Source organism: Malurus melanocephalus, unplaced genomic scaffold, assembly GCF_030028575.1.
Source record: "Malurus melanocephalus ecotype Western Australia unplaced genomic scaffold, MMel_1.1 scaffold_11, whole genome shotgun sequence".
In the NCBI taxonomy this organism is placed as follows: domain Eukaryota; kingdom Metazoa; phylum Chordata; class Aves; order Passeriformes; family Maluridae; genus Malurus; species Malurus melanocephalus.
In genome coordinates, this window is record NW_026623243.1 from 4,837,164 (window position 1) to 4,852,155 (window position 14,992).

Sequence of the window (14,992 nt, forward strand, 5' to 3'; positions counted from 1 at the left end):
GGCAGCAGCAGCCCCGCACCCAGCGCCGGGTGACCGCCGCGGGCAGCGCGGCCCTCATATCGCCCGCTCGCCCGCCCGCGGCTGCCGGACGCGGGGCCAGGCGGCAGCACCGGCGGGACCTCCGCCATTAACCCGGCCGAGCGTCGGCGCCAGCGGCGGAGCGGGAGGTCTGTCAGCCGCTCCTCGGCGGCTCCCACAGCGTGAGTACGGCCGGGCGGGCGGCGGGGGCCGGCGGGCAGGAGCTGCGGGGCCGGGAGCCGGCGGGTCCCGCCGCAGCGGGACGGGAGAACGGCACGGGGGAAGAGCAGGGCGRACTGGGCACGGCTGTCTGCGGGGGAGGGAGGGGTGCAGCGGCGGGCGGGGAGGCGAGGCGAGCCGAGCGCGGCGGTCTGAGGGAGGGAGGGCGCCGCTGGAGCTGTTTTGTCAGCCGCCATTTTTGTGGGCCGAGTATTTTCGCGGCGGGGAGGGAGTGACTGTTGGGAAGGGCTGGAGATGATGGGCCCGGGCAGGAACCATCCTGGCGGGGGCCGGGAGGGGGGAGCACCGCGCCGGGCAGGAACCATCGGCGGGAGGGGAGGGAGCGCGTTGGAGGCTCCCTGGGCGTGGGCAGGAAGTGTTGGCGCGGCACCGGCGAGGGCGGGCCCGGGGGCGTGGGCAGGCGCGCGCGGGCGGCAGAATCCCGGGATGGCTGCGGGATCTGGCGGCGGTGGGCGCTTTCCATGGGGAGAGCGGCTCGGGTGGCCCCTCGTGTCTCGGCCATCCCCGCACCCGTTCGCTGGGCTCCGTGAGCCGTCGCTCTGGGCCGTGCCCCGAGGGRATCGCTCCTGCTGCGCGGATGAAGCAGGGTGATGTCCGCCCCTTATGCGTGTAAGCGCTGTTTGCTTACCGTCCCTCATTGTTAGGACTAAAGAGCATTCCTGTGTCTTTCTCTTTTTAATGGTCTACATGAAAGTGCCATTGAGAATGGAATTCTCTTGTCCATTGAGCAGGGGATCCAGGGACCAAAGGCAGTTAATTTGAAGCTGAGGAAGGTAACTGGGGCAGAGATTGTAATTTAGAGATATACACTGTCGTACTTTCTGTGTTGGTTTTAGCTATCCTGCACTTTGATAAAAACTTYTTTTTTGTCCCTCCTCATACCGTGTATTCCACCGAAACAGCTGTCTTCGTGTTACGTTKAGGAAAAAACGTCTGCTTTTTGTGATTTTCTTCCCAAGTAGCTGATGCAGTTCTAGGAGAGGAAAGTTGTTGATAACTTTCCTAGTTTATATCCTGCAGTCTTTGAGGGCAGGACAGTGCTAACAGAAGTGCATTAAAATTATTTCCTTTTCAGTTAGCACAGTATCTTTGTTCGCTTTGAATGGAAACATGTCTTAGTTTACTGTTTTTCAAATTTAGGTCTTGGTCCTCATTCCTGTCGATCTACAGGATACTGGGAAAGGGTTTGGGGGGTGGAAGGAAGGAAAGCTAGATGATAATTGCCTAGGAAAAGCAAACCATTTGAGGGTCATGAATTTGCTATGCAGAAATCTGGTCTTCATCCATAGTATTTATAGAACATTTGCAAACAGAAGAATTTTGGAGARACAAAACACTGTTTTGGCCTCTGGGGTACTGAAGTTATTTATGCTAAATTTGCATGAAATTCAGCCAGAGTACTACCAGTTCCGATTCTGTGCACAGTGCATTGTATTGGAGGATATCCATTCTGTATTTGAGACTGTAAATTCTTCCCTAATTCAATTGTATTTACTGTTGAGTATTACAGTATACTTAGATGTTAGTTCCGTCGTCATTTTTTATCATACTGGTTCATATAGTTTATTCAACTTTTGCAACAGCYGTCCTAAATCTTTATGCAAGATTAAAGATTTAGTGCTTTTGAGTATTTTTCTTCCTATTCTTAATGCCTGTCTGAAGCCATGCATGAGAATCTTGGGAACAGAGAGGAATGGAGAGCTTGGAAACATTGCATTAATGTGTTTTTCTATGGTGCTGGGCTAAGATAGTGTGGACAAGTTACACACGTTTTTGATTTCTGAAGGTCACTTCTCATCCCTCCCTCTGTACTTTTTTTCTAAACAGTCTCTCAGGAGCCTCTATGAACAGATACACAAMCAGTTAAGTTGTAGGAAGGGACATTTAAAATACGAAACCAGACTTTTACTTCTAGACAGAATTGATATGCAATTATATGAGATAAACATGTTGTAAATTGTTTCTTGATGGACAAGTAAGTTTAAGTGAGTCCATTCTGATCTATAATAGGTTGCTGTACATGGATGCATCAGTGTATTTTAGCTGAAGAAGCTATCATTATTTGGTCACAATAATAAACAGAAATCAGGGCCACTGTATTACTTCTGGGTCTCTGAATTACAAAATCTGTATTGAAACTGGGAACTAACTTCTCATTTTGCTTAAATTACCAGTATGGTTTCRGTTTTAGTCATTGGACCTTCTGTGGCAGTATTAGTGGTTTAAACTGTTTTCTGCAATTAAGGAAACAGTGTGCTCGAATCCTGTGTTGTTTTACAGCATTTAGTTATTAAATGCTTCTTCCAAATTTGTTTGAAGAGGTGGAACCTTTTATGTTCTTATGTTGTTTATAAAGAGCAGATTGACGTTCTGTCATGATTGAACCCTGACTATTGTCTGGTTATATGGTGTAGAAACAAGTAATAAGAGTTAAGAATTAGTTGTGTAAAAGACCTATGAGAACCACAATTCTCATATGAATAATAAAACCAGCTTAGATATGAAAGCAAGGTCAGTTTCTGAGAGTAGACATATCAKAGTGTTTCAGGAACTAGACTTAGGGCTAGTTGCTTAAGTGATTTAGTCTTTCTTTAAAAGAAGTTCCTTCAATATTCTGWGGATATGCCACTAGAAGCTGGCATCATTGACTTAAGGAAAAGGCAAGTGGCATGGAGTAGTTCATGTAGTTKTTCAGTGCTTGCTCTTTTCTTCCTGAAATAGATATACTGGTCTCTAACAGTAGTTGTGTTTTCATCTATTTCTCTGCTGTATTGGCAATACATGCTAATACTAGTTGTTGTTATAGTGAGCAACACTGACTCRAAATGCAGTTGAAATGGTGAGGTCCTGATAACACTTGAGGCAGTGGTTAAAGATCAAGGGTTTTTTATGTAGATGAGGTTGAATTGTGCTATTTATTAATGATTTATTAGAAAGAAGGAAGGAAGGGAATAGAATTTTAAACTTGATTATGTCAGTCAGGTTTGTAATATCTTCAACCTTTATAGGAGAAAAACCTCACCCAGTGTGAAGATGTCAAAAAGTATATGTGTGGAAGCTTTTAACCTGAAAATTTTGTGACCAAAATACRTGCTGATCCTTGTCATGGGGCTTTGGAGTAGAGGGGAGAAAGCTGTCGTTTTGTATGGTATATGATCTTTTTGTAGGAAGTGGTAAACTTAAAAATTGTTTTAAAGAGCTTGGACAGGGTTTAAAAACAGGGAGATTTTTATGTATCAGCAGTTGATTTGAGAACAGCTCCTGAAGAATCTGTTGAAGGAGAAGGGTGCGTGTGCACGCATACTTAAAAGCAGGGAACATGGTTTGGCTCTAAATCAAATCTACGATACACGTGGAATATATATTAGTTGCAGTCCATACTRCACCATATTGGTCCCTGTGAATTTGTTATGTTCTTGTCATGTTGTGAAGAATAATGGGCTCACTAAGGATTGAGGAAAGTAAAAAAAGTATAGGGCTGTCAAACTGCCCACTTGCCAAATGTGGAAGTATGTGTACTTTTCTAACTTTTAAATATAGCTATAGTAATTGAGTTGATAACATGAGTATTTCAAATYGCACTGGAAAAAAATTACAGGAAAACTTGTTTTTCTTTCACAATTGCATTCTTTTGAAGAGAGGTCTAGAGGATATAATCTGTAGCTGTTGCAAAAATTTTCAAACTGCAGGCACCCCGAGGTGTTAAAAAGTATTGTATTAAAGGTTTTCTTAGAGGTAACAAATGCTTTTTTTTTTTTAATCTGTGACACTTCTGAAATGTTTTTGTGCTCATGCAGTGGTCTTGCAAACAGCAATTCTAGAGGGTTTTTGTTGCAAGGATTTTGTATAGCTGTCTTTACTCAGGGAAGCTGGTATTTAGAAGATCTGTTGATCTCTGGGTTAAACTTGTATAAAACTATGAGCAGTCTCGTTGAGTGACATGCTTTTGGGTTTTTTTATTTTTAATTAAATATATACATAGATGGCTGTGGAACTGAAGGATTTTTTCCTCACTACAGTAAAACTGATATTTTAATATGAATGTTTGGAGTTCATAGTATTAACTGTTGCTCTAATTTTAGGTAAACATTACCAAATGAGGAGAAAAGGAAGATGCCATCGAGTATCGGCAGCAAGGCATTCTTCTTCCCCATGCAGTATTAAGCACTCCCCGACACGAGAAACCTTGACATACGCTCAAGCTCAAAGGATGGTTGAAATAGAAATTGAAGGTCGCCTGCATAGGATCAGTATCTTTGATCCTTTAGAGATTATATTAGAAGATGATCTTACTGCCCAGGAAATGAGTGAATGCAACAGCAATAAAGAAAATAGTGAAAGACCACCGGTTTGTCTAAGAAGCAAACGCCATAAAAATAACAAAGTGAAAAAGAAAAATGAAGCTCTTCCGAGCTCGCATGGTATACCTGCTACAACAGCTCCTCTTCCAGAACCAAAAGTACGGATTGTTGAATACAGTCCCCCTTCAGCTCCTCGGAGACCTCCAATTTATTACAAATTCATTGAAAAGTCAGCAGAAGAACTTGATAACGAAGTTGAGTATGACATGGATGAGGAAGATTATGCATGGTTAGAATTGATAAATGATAAGCGTAAAAGTGATGGAGTGTCAGTTGTTTCACAAAATATGTTTGAATTCCTTATGGATAGGTTTGAAAAAGAGTCTTATTGTGAGAACCAAAAACAGGGTGATCATCAGTCTTTAATTGATGAAGATGCAGTGTGTTGTATATGCATGGATGGTGAATGTCAGAACAGCAATGTGATCCTGTTTTGTGATATGTGTAATTTAGCAGTACATCAGGAATGCTATGGGGTGCCATATATACCTGAGGGCCAGTGGCTCTGCAGACACTGTTTGCAGTCCCGCTCTCGGCCTGTAGACTGTGTGCTGTGCCCAAACAAGGGAGGTGCCTTTAAAAAGACAGATGATGATCGTTGGGGACACGTGGTATGTGCTTTGTGGATTCCAGAAGTTGGATTTGCCAATACAGTTTTTATTGAGCCAATTGATGGTGTCAGGAACATTCCCCCAGCCAGATGGAAGTTAACATGCTACCTCTGTAAACAGAAAGGTGTTGGTGCCTGCATCCAGTGCCACAAAGCAAACTGCTATACTGCATTCCATGTGACGTGTGCTCAAAAGGCTGGTCTGTATATGAAAATGGAACCTGTGAAAGAGCTAACTGGCAGTGGAACAACGTTCTCTGTGAAAAAGACTGCCTATTGTGATGTACATACTCCACCAGGTTGCACACGGAGACCTCTGAATATTTATGGAGAAGCTGAAATCAAAAACGGTGTTTGTAGAAAGGAGGGATCAGTCAGAACTGCTAGGTCTACATCAAAAGTCAGAAAAAAGACAAAAAAAGCCAAGAAAACAGTGGTTGAACCCTGTACAGTTATGCCAACAGTGTCTGCTCCTTATATCCCCCCCCAGAGGTAAGCAAACTATCAAAGTATGAGAAACCTTTTTTATCCGTTCAATTTTAAAGCAGTGCTTTTAGATGTCACCTTGAAGTTTTTGTACATTTTTTACATGCTTGCTTTAAAAGCCTTTCTCAGAGCATTGCTGTTAATTATGTACATTGTMCTTCTGTGGAGTTGCTTAAAAAATGCAGTAACTTCCTCAGAGAAGTTAGTAAGTTACGGAGTGGTCTGTCTTGTCCTCCAAACGTTTGTTTTGTTTTTCTTTGTGAGACTAAGTTGTGTTTTGTGTTCAGTTGTTATTCACTGTACTTTCGAGAATCAACCACTGAATTTGACTAGCAAATGCAGTTGATCTTCATATTTAAAAAAAAAAAAGCCAAGGTCATAGTTAACTTTGTACATTTGGAATCTGAACGTTTTTCTCATTTCAAGAGACCCAAAATGAAAATTACAATTGTGTATGGATGTTTTGAACCTTGTTCATCTCACCGTAATTAAGAATTAGCTTGTACTGTAGGATCTATAKAAGTTTTACAAAAACCTTCAATGAAGCGTTTTCCTTGTGGGGCTGAATAACTTCTCAGGAGGTGTTTCCAAAATTTATATTTGTATGTTTACAAAACCAATATATTTGTTTATTCCTTGAATTAAATTCTTACTAATTTAAGAGCAGTAGTTTGGAGAGTTTCTCAGAGCATGCACCACTTCCATATTCAGGCTTATTGCCTGTACTGTGTGACAGGATTCTGAATGCACAGTCGAGTGATGGCTTTTGGATAGTACCATGCCTTCTAAATATCTGACTCACRAGGCTCAGGTAGTGAGCAATTAAAGCTGGTTAAATTCATCGATGTAAATACGTGTTTTGAGACTTCAGTTCTTTCCTGTAATAAGTTTTGTTGATGTAAGAAGCTGCTTATTGACTGACTTCGACAAAAAGCATTCAGCTCCCATGTTTTGGTGTTTGCAAACATCTGATTGATTGCTCTGTTCTCTGTCATGATTTCCTTGGTAAAATGGTATTTATGTTAGTGATGCACTGCAGAAAAACTTAGGTTGACAGTAGGCAACTAATACTGCTATTTAAACAGGAACTGTTGTCTATGGAAGCGGGGCGTTCGTGTAAAATAATTCAGCTTTGTCTTGGGACAATCTCAGTTGGTAGTGTAGTGTGRGTTTGTTTTTTTTTTTCTTTTTTTTAGACAATGTAGGAAAAAACATGAAGTAAGAGATGAGGATTAGAAAGTATGTGCTCACTTGTGCCTCTGGCAGCTCATTCCATTGGCAACTTGTAGAAAAGCCAGACCCTAGAAAGATATTATCATCAGATTGCTTTTTTTTTAATAGTCATTAGATGCCAGGAGCAAAAATACGAAGACTTTTTTTTTCACAKTAATGATTGGATTTCTTTTGAAATCAGCAGAGAAATTCAGCTTCCTTCTATTAATGCTTCTTTTCATTTTTTAAAGCAAATACAGTTGTCATAGGTGTAAAAAATGCACAGTTTAAAGCTGTTTTAAAGTTGAGCTTTATTATAAATTGCTTGTCTTCGGCTGACAGAGGCTTCTGTTTAAGTACTCTTTGTAATGTGACTATATTCAGTCCTAGAAAACTGGCCCCTGAATTAAAACTGAAGCAGAAAAGGGCATATTAAAAAAAAACTGGTTATCATGCAGATCTAAATCTCTAGTTTTAGACCCAAGGTTGTCTAGTTTTCTTAGGCTATTCTTCATTTTTTTTCTGTTTAGGAAACACTCTTGTGTTTCTGTAGGAGTTAAGTACATACCCGTAAAGTATTAAAAAATTGTTTGCATCATTTCACAGCAGTCTTCATTTAAATAATTCCTTTAATCTGTTTTTTTTTGATGTTTTTTTTTTCCTTAGAGTTGAAGCACAAGGGTCTTGAAGAAGAGTAATTAAGCTATATAAGTTACTGTAGAATAAAGATATACCCATAATGTTTAAACACCAGTGCTTTTTACTTGAAGAGTTTTATTTTACTATATTTTCGCCATCTCTAGAAATTGGGGCGCATGTGGAGATGCTTGTTTTGAATTGCTTTCTTTCTACTAGACTATACACCTTGGCATATTGCTGGCTCTTCAGAGTTGGTAGTTTTAAGAGTGTACAAATATGAAGATCATAATGATGAGGAAGGTACTTGCTGGATGCAGCCCCTGAGTACATCTGATAAAGCTTAAGGAAAACTGTCTTGCGGTTCATGTTCACTTTATGGGGAAGGATTTGTGTYCTTTCCTGGATAGTGACAGTACATGAAAGACTGAGCATTTTAATAACAGTTTTTAATAGTTCTRTTTTCCAAAGCAAGTGTCTTAATGTTCAGGATGTTTTAGCAAGACTGGATGTGGGACAGCATACTTCATCATTTCTACACAACTTTGATACCTTGCGAATTTCTGGATCAGCTTACGTTAGGTCAGGTTTCTATGCTTCTGCCTTGAAYGATTTTGGCCAGAATTTCTTACACAGAAGTCATACGTAAACAACCTAGATAATGACTCTRTCTATACAATTTAACAGCAAAAATTTTAATTATCTAATTATATGACCTTAGCCTTTCATCTGTGAACTACTGATTTGAAGGTGCAGGATCAGAAGTTACTTACCATTGATCCATTGATGATAGGAGATGAATGCTTATCTCCCTGTCTCTCTTTTTTTGTTATTTATTTTTAATGCTGGGCCTATATCTGTACTGTTGCCTAGGTATTTTGGAAAGTCTATACCTAAGTATCTACTTCCAAAGGTGCAGTAGTTCATCTTAGAGCCTTAAGGTGGTTTCAGTTTTCTGTGCTGTCAGTGCTGACTTGTGACTTGCTTAGCATTTGTAATAATTTATGGGACCAYCAGGGAACTCTTATGCATGGTGGACGTACATCAGACCATTTGGCTATAGAAATATGTTGTTTCTTTACTAGGAAATTCCATTCAGTTTTTATTAAAATAGAAAACTCTTGAAGGTTGTTGCTTACACTGTACTGTTTGTACTCATTATCTTTTTTTGTTTGTCTGTTTTTTGGTGGGAGGGCAGTGGTGTTTTTTTTTTGTTTGTTTTGTTTTGTTTTTTTATTGTTTAAAGGTAGAAATGAGCTTTGTCTAAAAGTTGGGTTTCTGGGAACTGGCAGGGCAGGTGTGCTCTGTGGGAAGGAGAATGGGAAAGGACACTCTTAAACTGTCACACTGTATGGAAGGGACAGGCAGGCAGTATCTGCTCCTCTTGGCACGTGGTAGTCAATAAGTAGCCCACTGCCACCAGCTAGTTGGGCTGAAGAAAATGGCAAATTTGTTCTTRATGTGTAGTATTGCTACTGGGAATATGTAATGGTTGAATTTTCTCTAGCAGAGGGATTTCCACACTCCACCTCGCCCCCTCTAAAAAAATACTTGAAGGATTTTGTTTAGCCTGCAGGTTCAGAATTTTCAAGTTAGGAAATCCTAACTTTTAGGATTAGCTTGACAATCTAAACTCTAGCTGCGTCTCTCTGTTATCTTGTACTGACTGCTCATTTTGATGTGGATTTTTTTTTATCTGCTGCTACTCATCCTTGTTCTTTATAACCGTTGCCTTATTCAGCAGGATGGGTGCATGATGCAGAGAGTTGTTACAGTGTTAGCTGGGAAAACTACCTGGTTTCTCTTATTTTTGACTGCTCGATTCTTTAGTACAAACGGTTGTTTTTGTGTAGTCTCTTGATCTTAGGTATCAAAGGAGGCATTTAAAATATGTTTGCTTGTTTGCATAGCCAGTGTTAACATTCGTGTTCTTTAACAATCYTGTGAAATTACGATACTGTGGCTAYATACTTGGAGGGAAATATAATGTGATATGAAATATTTAATCTTCAGCATTTTTGAAGTATACACTGAGATACAGTGTGATCTGCTTTATTAAAATGCCATTTGTGCAAGTACTGCTCTATTAAATGGAAACTGACCTTAAAAGTATATCAGTGTTTGCTTTCATCTTTAGTTTCTCTTTCTACATGGCATGTTTGTTATTCTGAAATTAAGAAAACATTTGAAATACAGTAACTGTACCGAGAGCAAAGAATAAGTAAAAAAAACTACACTTTTTTAGAAGTAGGAGCACTGTATGTTGTTGCACGAGATGTGTTGCATCATTAATAATAGATAATTATGAGATTGTTGGGAAATTTGGTGAGTAGTAGCTGACAATTGAGAGGAAAAATTGCTGAGACTCCTGCAAAAATGTTTTCAGCTCTCCTTACGGATGGATCAGCATTTATGTGCCCCACACTAACTGATTTCTCTATGCTGATCTTTGCTTTTATTGGAAGGAAAAGTGTGTCGGATAGTAAAGCTGGATTTCTGCTGCTGTGTCTCCAGGAGAACCAGTGTTTTCGTTTATAATTTACCCAGTTGAGCTATCCTGAACTTTCTTACCAAGTAATTAAATGTAATCTTGTTATATTAACATGGGAATCTTGATTGTCTCTGAAAGGAATTATGGGCCAAAAAAAACAAACAATAAATAAACAGAAGGTGTTGAAATGCAGTATAAGGGGAAAGGAACATTTACAGAGCCTTTGAGACACTGTTAGTCTGCATTCACAGATAATGCTTCTTATTCATATATGTAGCTTGTGGATTTCTTGGGAGGATTTTTTTAAACATGTTTTTTTAGGGTACCGTGGGATTTTTAATACAGAAAGTTTTTAAGTGGGGGGAAAGAGTGACCAATTTGGCTTAAAATTCAGCAATAAAAAGCCATGAAAAATACTGCTAGGGCCAGTATTGCAAAGAACTTAGAAACTGAATAAATCCAGACTAATGTCTGTTGGCTCTTTATCCTTGAATATACACATATGTATAATTCACAAAATCATGTGGAARTGCTTATTTTAATTCCAGGAGAGCATGGTGTAGGTATGCCTTGTGATTGTACCTAATACTTGGATCCTAGAATCACCTAAGTGAAGGGGATGCCACAAGTGTCATCATCCACTGATGTTTCTTTTCACATTGTTTGACTTTGAAACTTTTCTGTTACATGTAGAAACTACTGCTGATGTCATCCTGATCTCTTTGTTTAAATAAAAAAGTAATTTTCCCGGAATGAAAAAAAGTGCTACTGTGGTGTTCACCAGGTTTACCTCTGTGGTATTTTAAAAATGTAAAGGTAACTTTAGAGCACTTTTGAAGCTAGTTCATCTTGATACTTGATTGGCTTATTAAATAAAGATTAATAAATGCTTTTGAAGAAGTGTGACTTATTTAGTAAATTGTAAAAGTAGATTTTGAGTAAAAATAATATATTTTTCCTCCTGTTTGTTTTATGTGTACAAGGCAAAGAAGCTTGAAACAAATGAACATGTTACTTCTGTAAGGCATATCATTAGTATTCTGTGTGCTTTGTAAGGGATTTGGTCTACAATGATTGAATATGTGATAATGCAGTTATGAAGAGTAAGATTTGTGTGGTTTTGTTTTTCAGAACTTCTGAGTTTCACCAGTTACGTGAACTTCCATTTTTTTTTTTTTTTGGTGGCTATTAGAGGGTGTTATGACTTGTGCCATAGCAAAACATCTGAAGAATGCATTGTCTGAAGAACTGCCTTCTGGCAGTTTTTTTATTCAATGGTCCAAGTTACAGTGTGCACATAAAATTAGTAGATAAATACTGAGATTTCCTTTTATTACAGATCAAAATGTGGTTTTTGATTAATTTTTGATTAATTTTTGATATCTGACGTGAATTTAGCCTTTTGATACTAGATTTCAAAATCATGTGTGGTATGGTTATAACTACTACAAACAAAAGAAGTTCAGGAAAATATCTTGGGTAACTTTAATGGAAAGTCATTATACTGAATGAAGGAACTGGCAGAAGTAAATCTRCACTTATGATTTTTCTTAGAAGAGGTTTTTTGAGTGTGGCAGGGTGAGGGGTTTTCATTGTTTGATTTTGATTTGGTTTTGGTTTTTTATATTATTTATTGGTTTGGTTTTCTTCCTTATCCAAASGTTTGGAGTATTACAAACTTAGTTKTTAGAATAGGAAGAAGATATCCTCTTATAACTAACAAAGAATTAACTGAAATAGCAGTGTTTTCTTACTTCTTTAGTTCACTGTTCTACTTTTCCTGTCCAAGCAAAATTTTACAAGCTGTTTGCTCAGATAGAAATAGTAGGGGTTTCACAGTCATGTGAAGCAAGACAAAGTGCTTCCTTTGCATTCAAAATCAAATACTATTTAAATGCCAGTTAGMGTTCAATAAAGAATAGGAACCAGGAGAGACTTTCAGGCTTCAGAAGATGGATCAGTAGCTAAAATACATGCTGTTGGACTCTCAACCTAGGAGAAACAAAGTAAGTAGCTAGAGTTTTAAAACATAACAGAMAAAAAGCAATAAAATCTGAAAAGTAGTTCTAATTAGGAAAGTGTGTGTTTGTTACATGGGGATTCGCAGAGTTGTGTTGCGGAAAAGTTTAAATTCAATCTTTTTCAGTCTTTCCAGGATTTGATACTTACTCTTTCAGGCATGTAGCTGACTTCTGCTTGGTATTAAAGGAATGTTACTATTTGTCAAAAGGAAATCAAGACATGCAGATAGATTCTGATTTTTACATAGTTATTCATTTACCTGTGTTGTCTTTCAAGTTGGTCACAACAGTTTGAGGGGCTTTTTTTGAGTTAATAAGTCACATGATAAGTTTTCTCTTTTAATGGGGAATAGGATAACCAAGTTGTGTCTCTTCATTGTTTAAAAAAAAAAAGTGTATTGAAAGACGAGTTTTATACTTTGATAAGCTACTACTGCCAAAGGTTTTCCATGGAAAGAGTAGAAAGAGTGTCATCCCATCAGGTGGGCTTTCTCATCTTCAGAATCTGAAGTTTTTGGATATAGAGCTAGGAGGAGGAGTTGGTAGGGCTCCAGAATTAATTCCAATTCACCAGATAAATTCTTCCATAGCTTTTTGTTCTGGCTTAATGCTAATTGCCTTTCAGTAAGTGTCATTGGAATTAGAATTACTGTAATTATCTGTAGGGAAGTCTTGTGTCTTTCCTGCTTCCTACAGATCTCAGTATATTTTGTGGAACTTTGCTGAACAAGGCTTGAAAATTCAGGTGTTCTGGAAACTCAGTTTACTTTGTTGCCACTTGTTCAATTTAGATTTTTTTACATTTTGTTCTGGCAGGTTTTAGAAACATACCTGCAATCTTTGTGTGGGAAAATAGGGTTGTTTTATTTGCTCAGTAAGGTGGAACATAATTTGATTATTTATGATGTTACCATAGGTTAAGAGAAACTGGCATGCTAATGATACTGAATGAAACTTTATAGAGTATAATACAGTTTTGCTGTATTATGTGTATCTTTAGTACTGCTTTGCTGGATGAAGAATGATGCAAAATAACAAACTGACAAAACTGGAGACTTGGGACAAGTGTTGTAATTGAAAGGCTGTGTTTTGTTCATGTTTAAAAATGGCTTGTTTTTAATGGGTATTTGATCTTCCTCKGGGTATTTGACTAATACAGATTTTCATATTCTTTGTGCTTGAGTTACTATAGTAATGCTGTCAAAATCACATACCTACTCAAGAAAATGTTCTCTCCAGTTTATATTTCAAAAACTTAAAAAATCTTCAGGTATTATAGTACTAAAATAATACTTGTGGGGTTAAACAGCATGTATAGTCTGTGGAGTGGTTAGTGATGATTAATAAAAAAATGGGTTGTTATCTCTCATTGGCTTTCTTAGGTTAAACTGCCACATGTTGATTACCAAAAATACTGGTTTCACTTTTCCCTGTAACCAGTTGCCATAGTTGCCACAGTGATATGTAACTGAAACTGGGAAAGGAAGGAAGTCACGAGTCAAAGTAGGCAGTTGTGAGATTTGCTAATATGTTAAAAGCACATATCTTACATTGACAAAAATTATTTTGTGCTTTTATCTAAGAGGTCAGGAAACAGAGACTTGAGTAGCACATTTGGCTCTCTGCATTGACCAGTGCATTAAATGTATCATCCTTTACAGGGTAGATTATCCATCAAATGTCTCCATGTGAGGAGGAGACTGTAGGTACTATTTCAAAGGTTCAATTTGACAGGGTTCACTTTCCATGTTTAAAGACAAGCAGGGAATTGTATGATATCCCTATTCGTAGTCCACATCAGTGTTTTGCAGTGCTGGGACTGGAACAGGGGAAAGGAAGTAGTACTGGCTCACTCAGTTGGCTGTGATTTGATTAAAACAGTTCTGAAAAATGTTCTTGTCATCTGTGTAGTTTTGGCATGTAGCTCTAAAAAAACAAAAACAAGAATCAGTGTGACTGCTGATGCCAAAACATCAAAAGGCTGCAGTGGTCATCTGCTTGAAACCTAATGCTTCTTTTATGAGACCAGTTAGATAGCAGCAGTCACTGAGTATCATTGGAACACAGACACCTTTTTAAGAATTTTCAAATTCCTCTGTCAGTGTATTATTTTTAAATAACTGGTAAGTGGAGGGGAAATTGTATGGTGTTTTTTTCTCCCAGTACTTGGTATGCTTGACTTGTCGTTAGAAAATATAACAATACAGAAAGTTATTCTTTTTTTATGTCCTTATACTGGAAAAAGTTCTATTGTGTACAGATACCTTAGCAAAAAATGCTTTTGCTGAGGCATTTTCTATAGTTCTGGGAGGTGTGCTAAATTCTATAAACCTTGCCTCTGCATTGGGGATTTGTCAGTGTTCAAGTCAGATCCTGGATGATGAAGTCTTAAAACAGCTCTTCCTTACCTGAGCCAAATATATGCCTTTTTTTTTGTTTCACAGGCTTTGGGTTTTTTACTACCTCTGTCAGAATTAAAAAGAGGGAAGTGGAATGTATGGCAAATTCCTTTTAAGGGATGGGGGCTTCAAAATGAGACCCAGTCTGTGCTGCTTCTAGGGTTCTACAATAGCAGTGTCTCATTTCCCCAAAGTGATTGTATTGCCTGTCAAAATTCAAAGCGTTTGGGACAGTAAAGGTCTACCTGGAAGTACCAGACTAAGCGATAGGATGGGATATAGGTAGTGGGTTGTTAGAGTCTAACAGCAGATGTAGCATCCTCCTAACGCTAAGTTCATAGTGTAGAAGCTCCAAATATCTGCCACATTCTGAGTTTCAAACCTCTCTATTTTGAGAAATATATTGCTGCTACCCATACGTGGTGTTGAAATTAAATACTTGGTTTTATTTGGGTGGAAGGCAGAGATGTGTCRTTTCCAACCTTTGCTGAATAGTTTCTGCACTCCAAATTACTTTC

At 38.5% G+C, this 14,992-nt stretch overlaps 1 protein-coding gene across 6 annotated transcripts in view; it reads left to right on the top strand.

The window, feature by feature from the left end:
* Positions 1-16: 16 nt before the first annotated feature.
* The window catches only part of BRD1 (bromodomain containing 1), a 58,123-nt gene continuing 43,147 nt past the window's right edge, over positions 17-14,992 (top strand). For 4 of the 6 annotated variants that reach the window (XM_057379014.1, XM_057379023.1, XM_057379040.1 and 1 more), the window contains exons 1-2: positions 144-200; positions 4,341-5,721. In XM_057379014.1, the coding sequence (XP_057234997.1) occupies positions 4,355-5,721 (1,367 nt within the window). In that variant the 5' untranslated portion in view covers positions 144-200; positions 4,341-4,354. Of the gene's footprint in view, positions 201-931; positions 1,032-4,340; positions 5,722-14,992 lie in introns of those variants that run through there. The other 2 variants (XM_057379031.1, XM_057379006.1) reach the window with 2 other exon arrangements.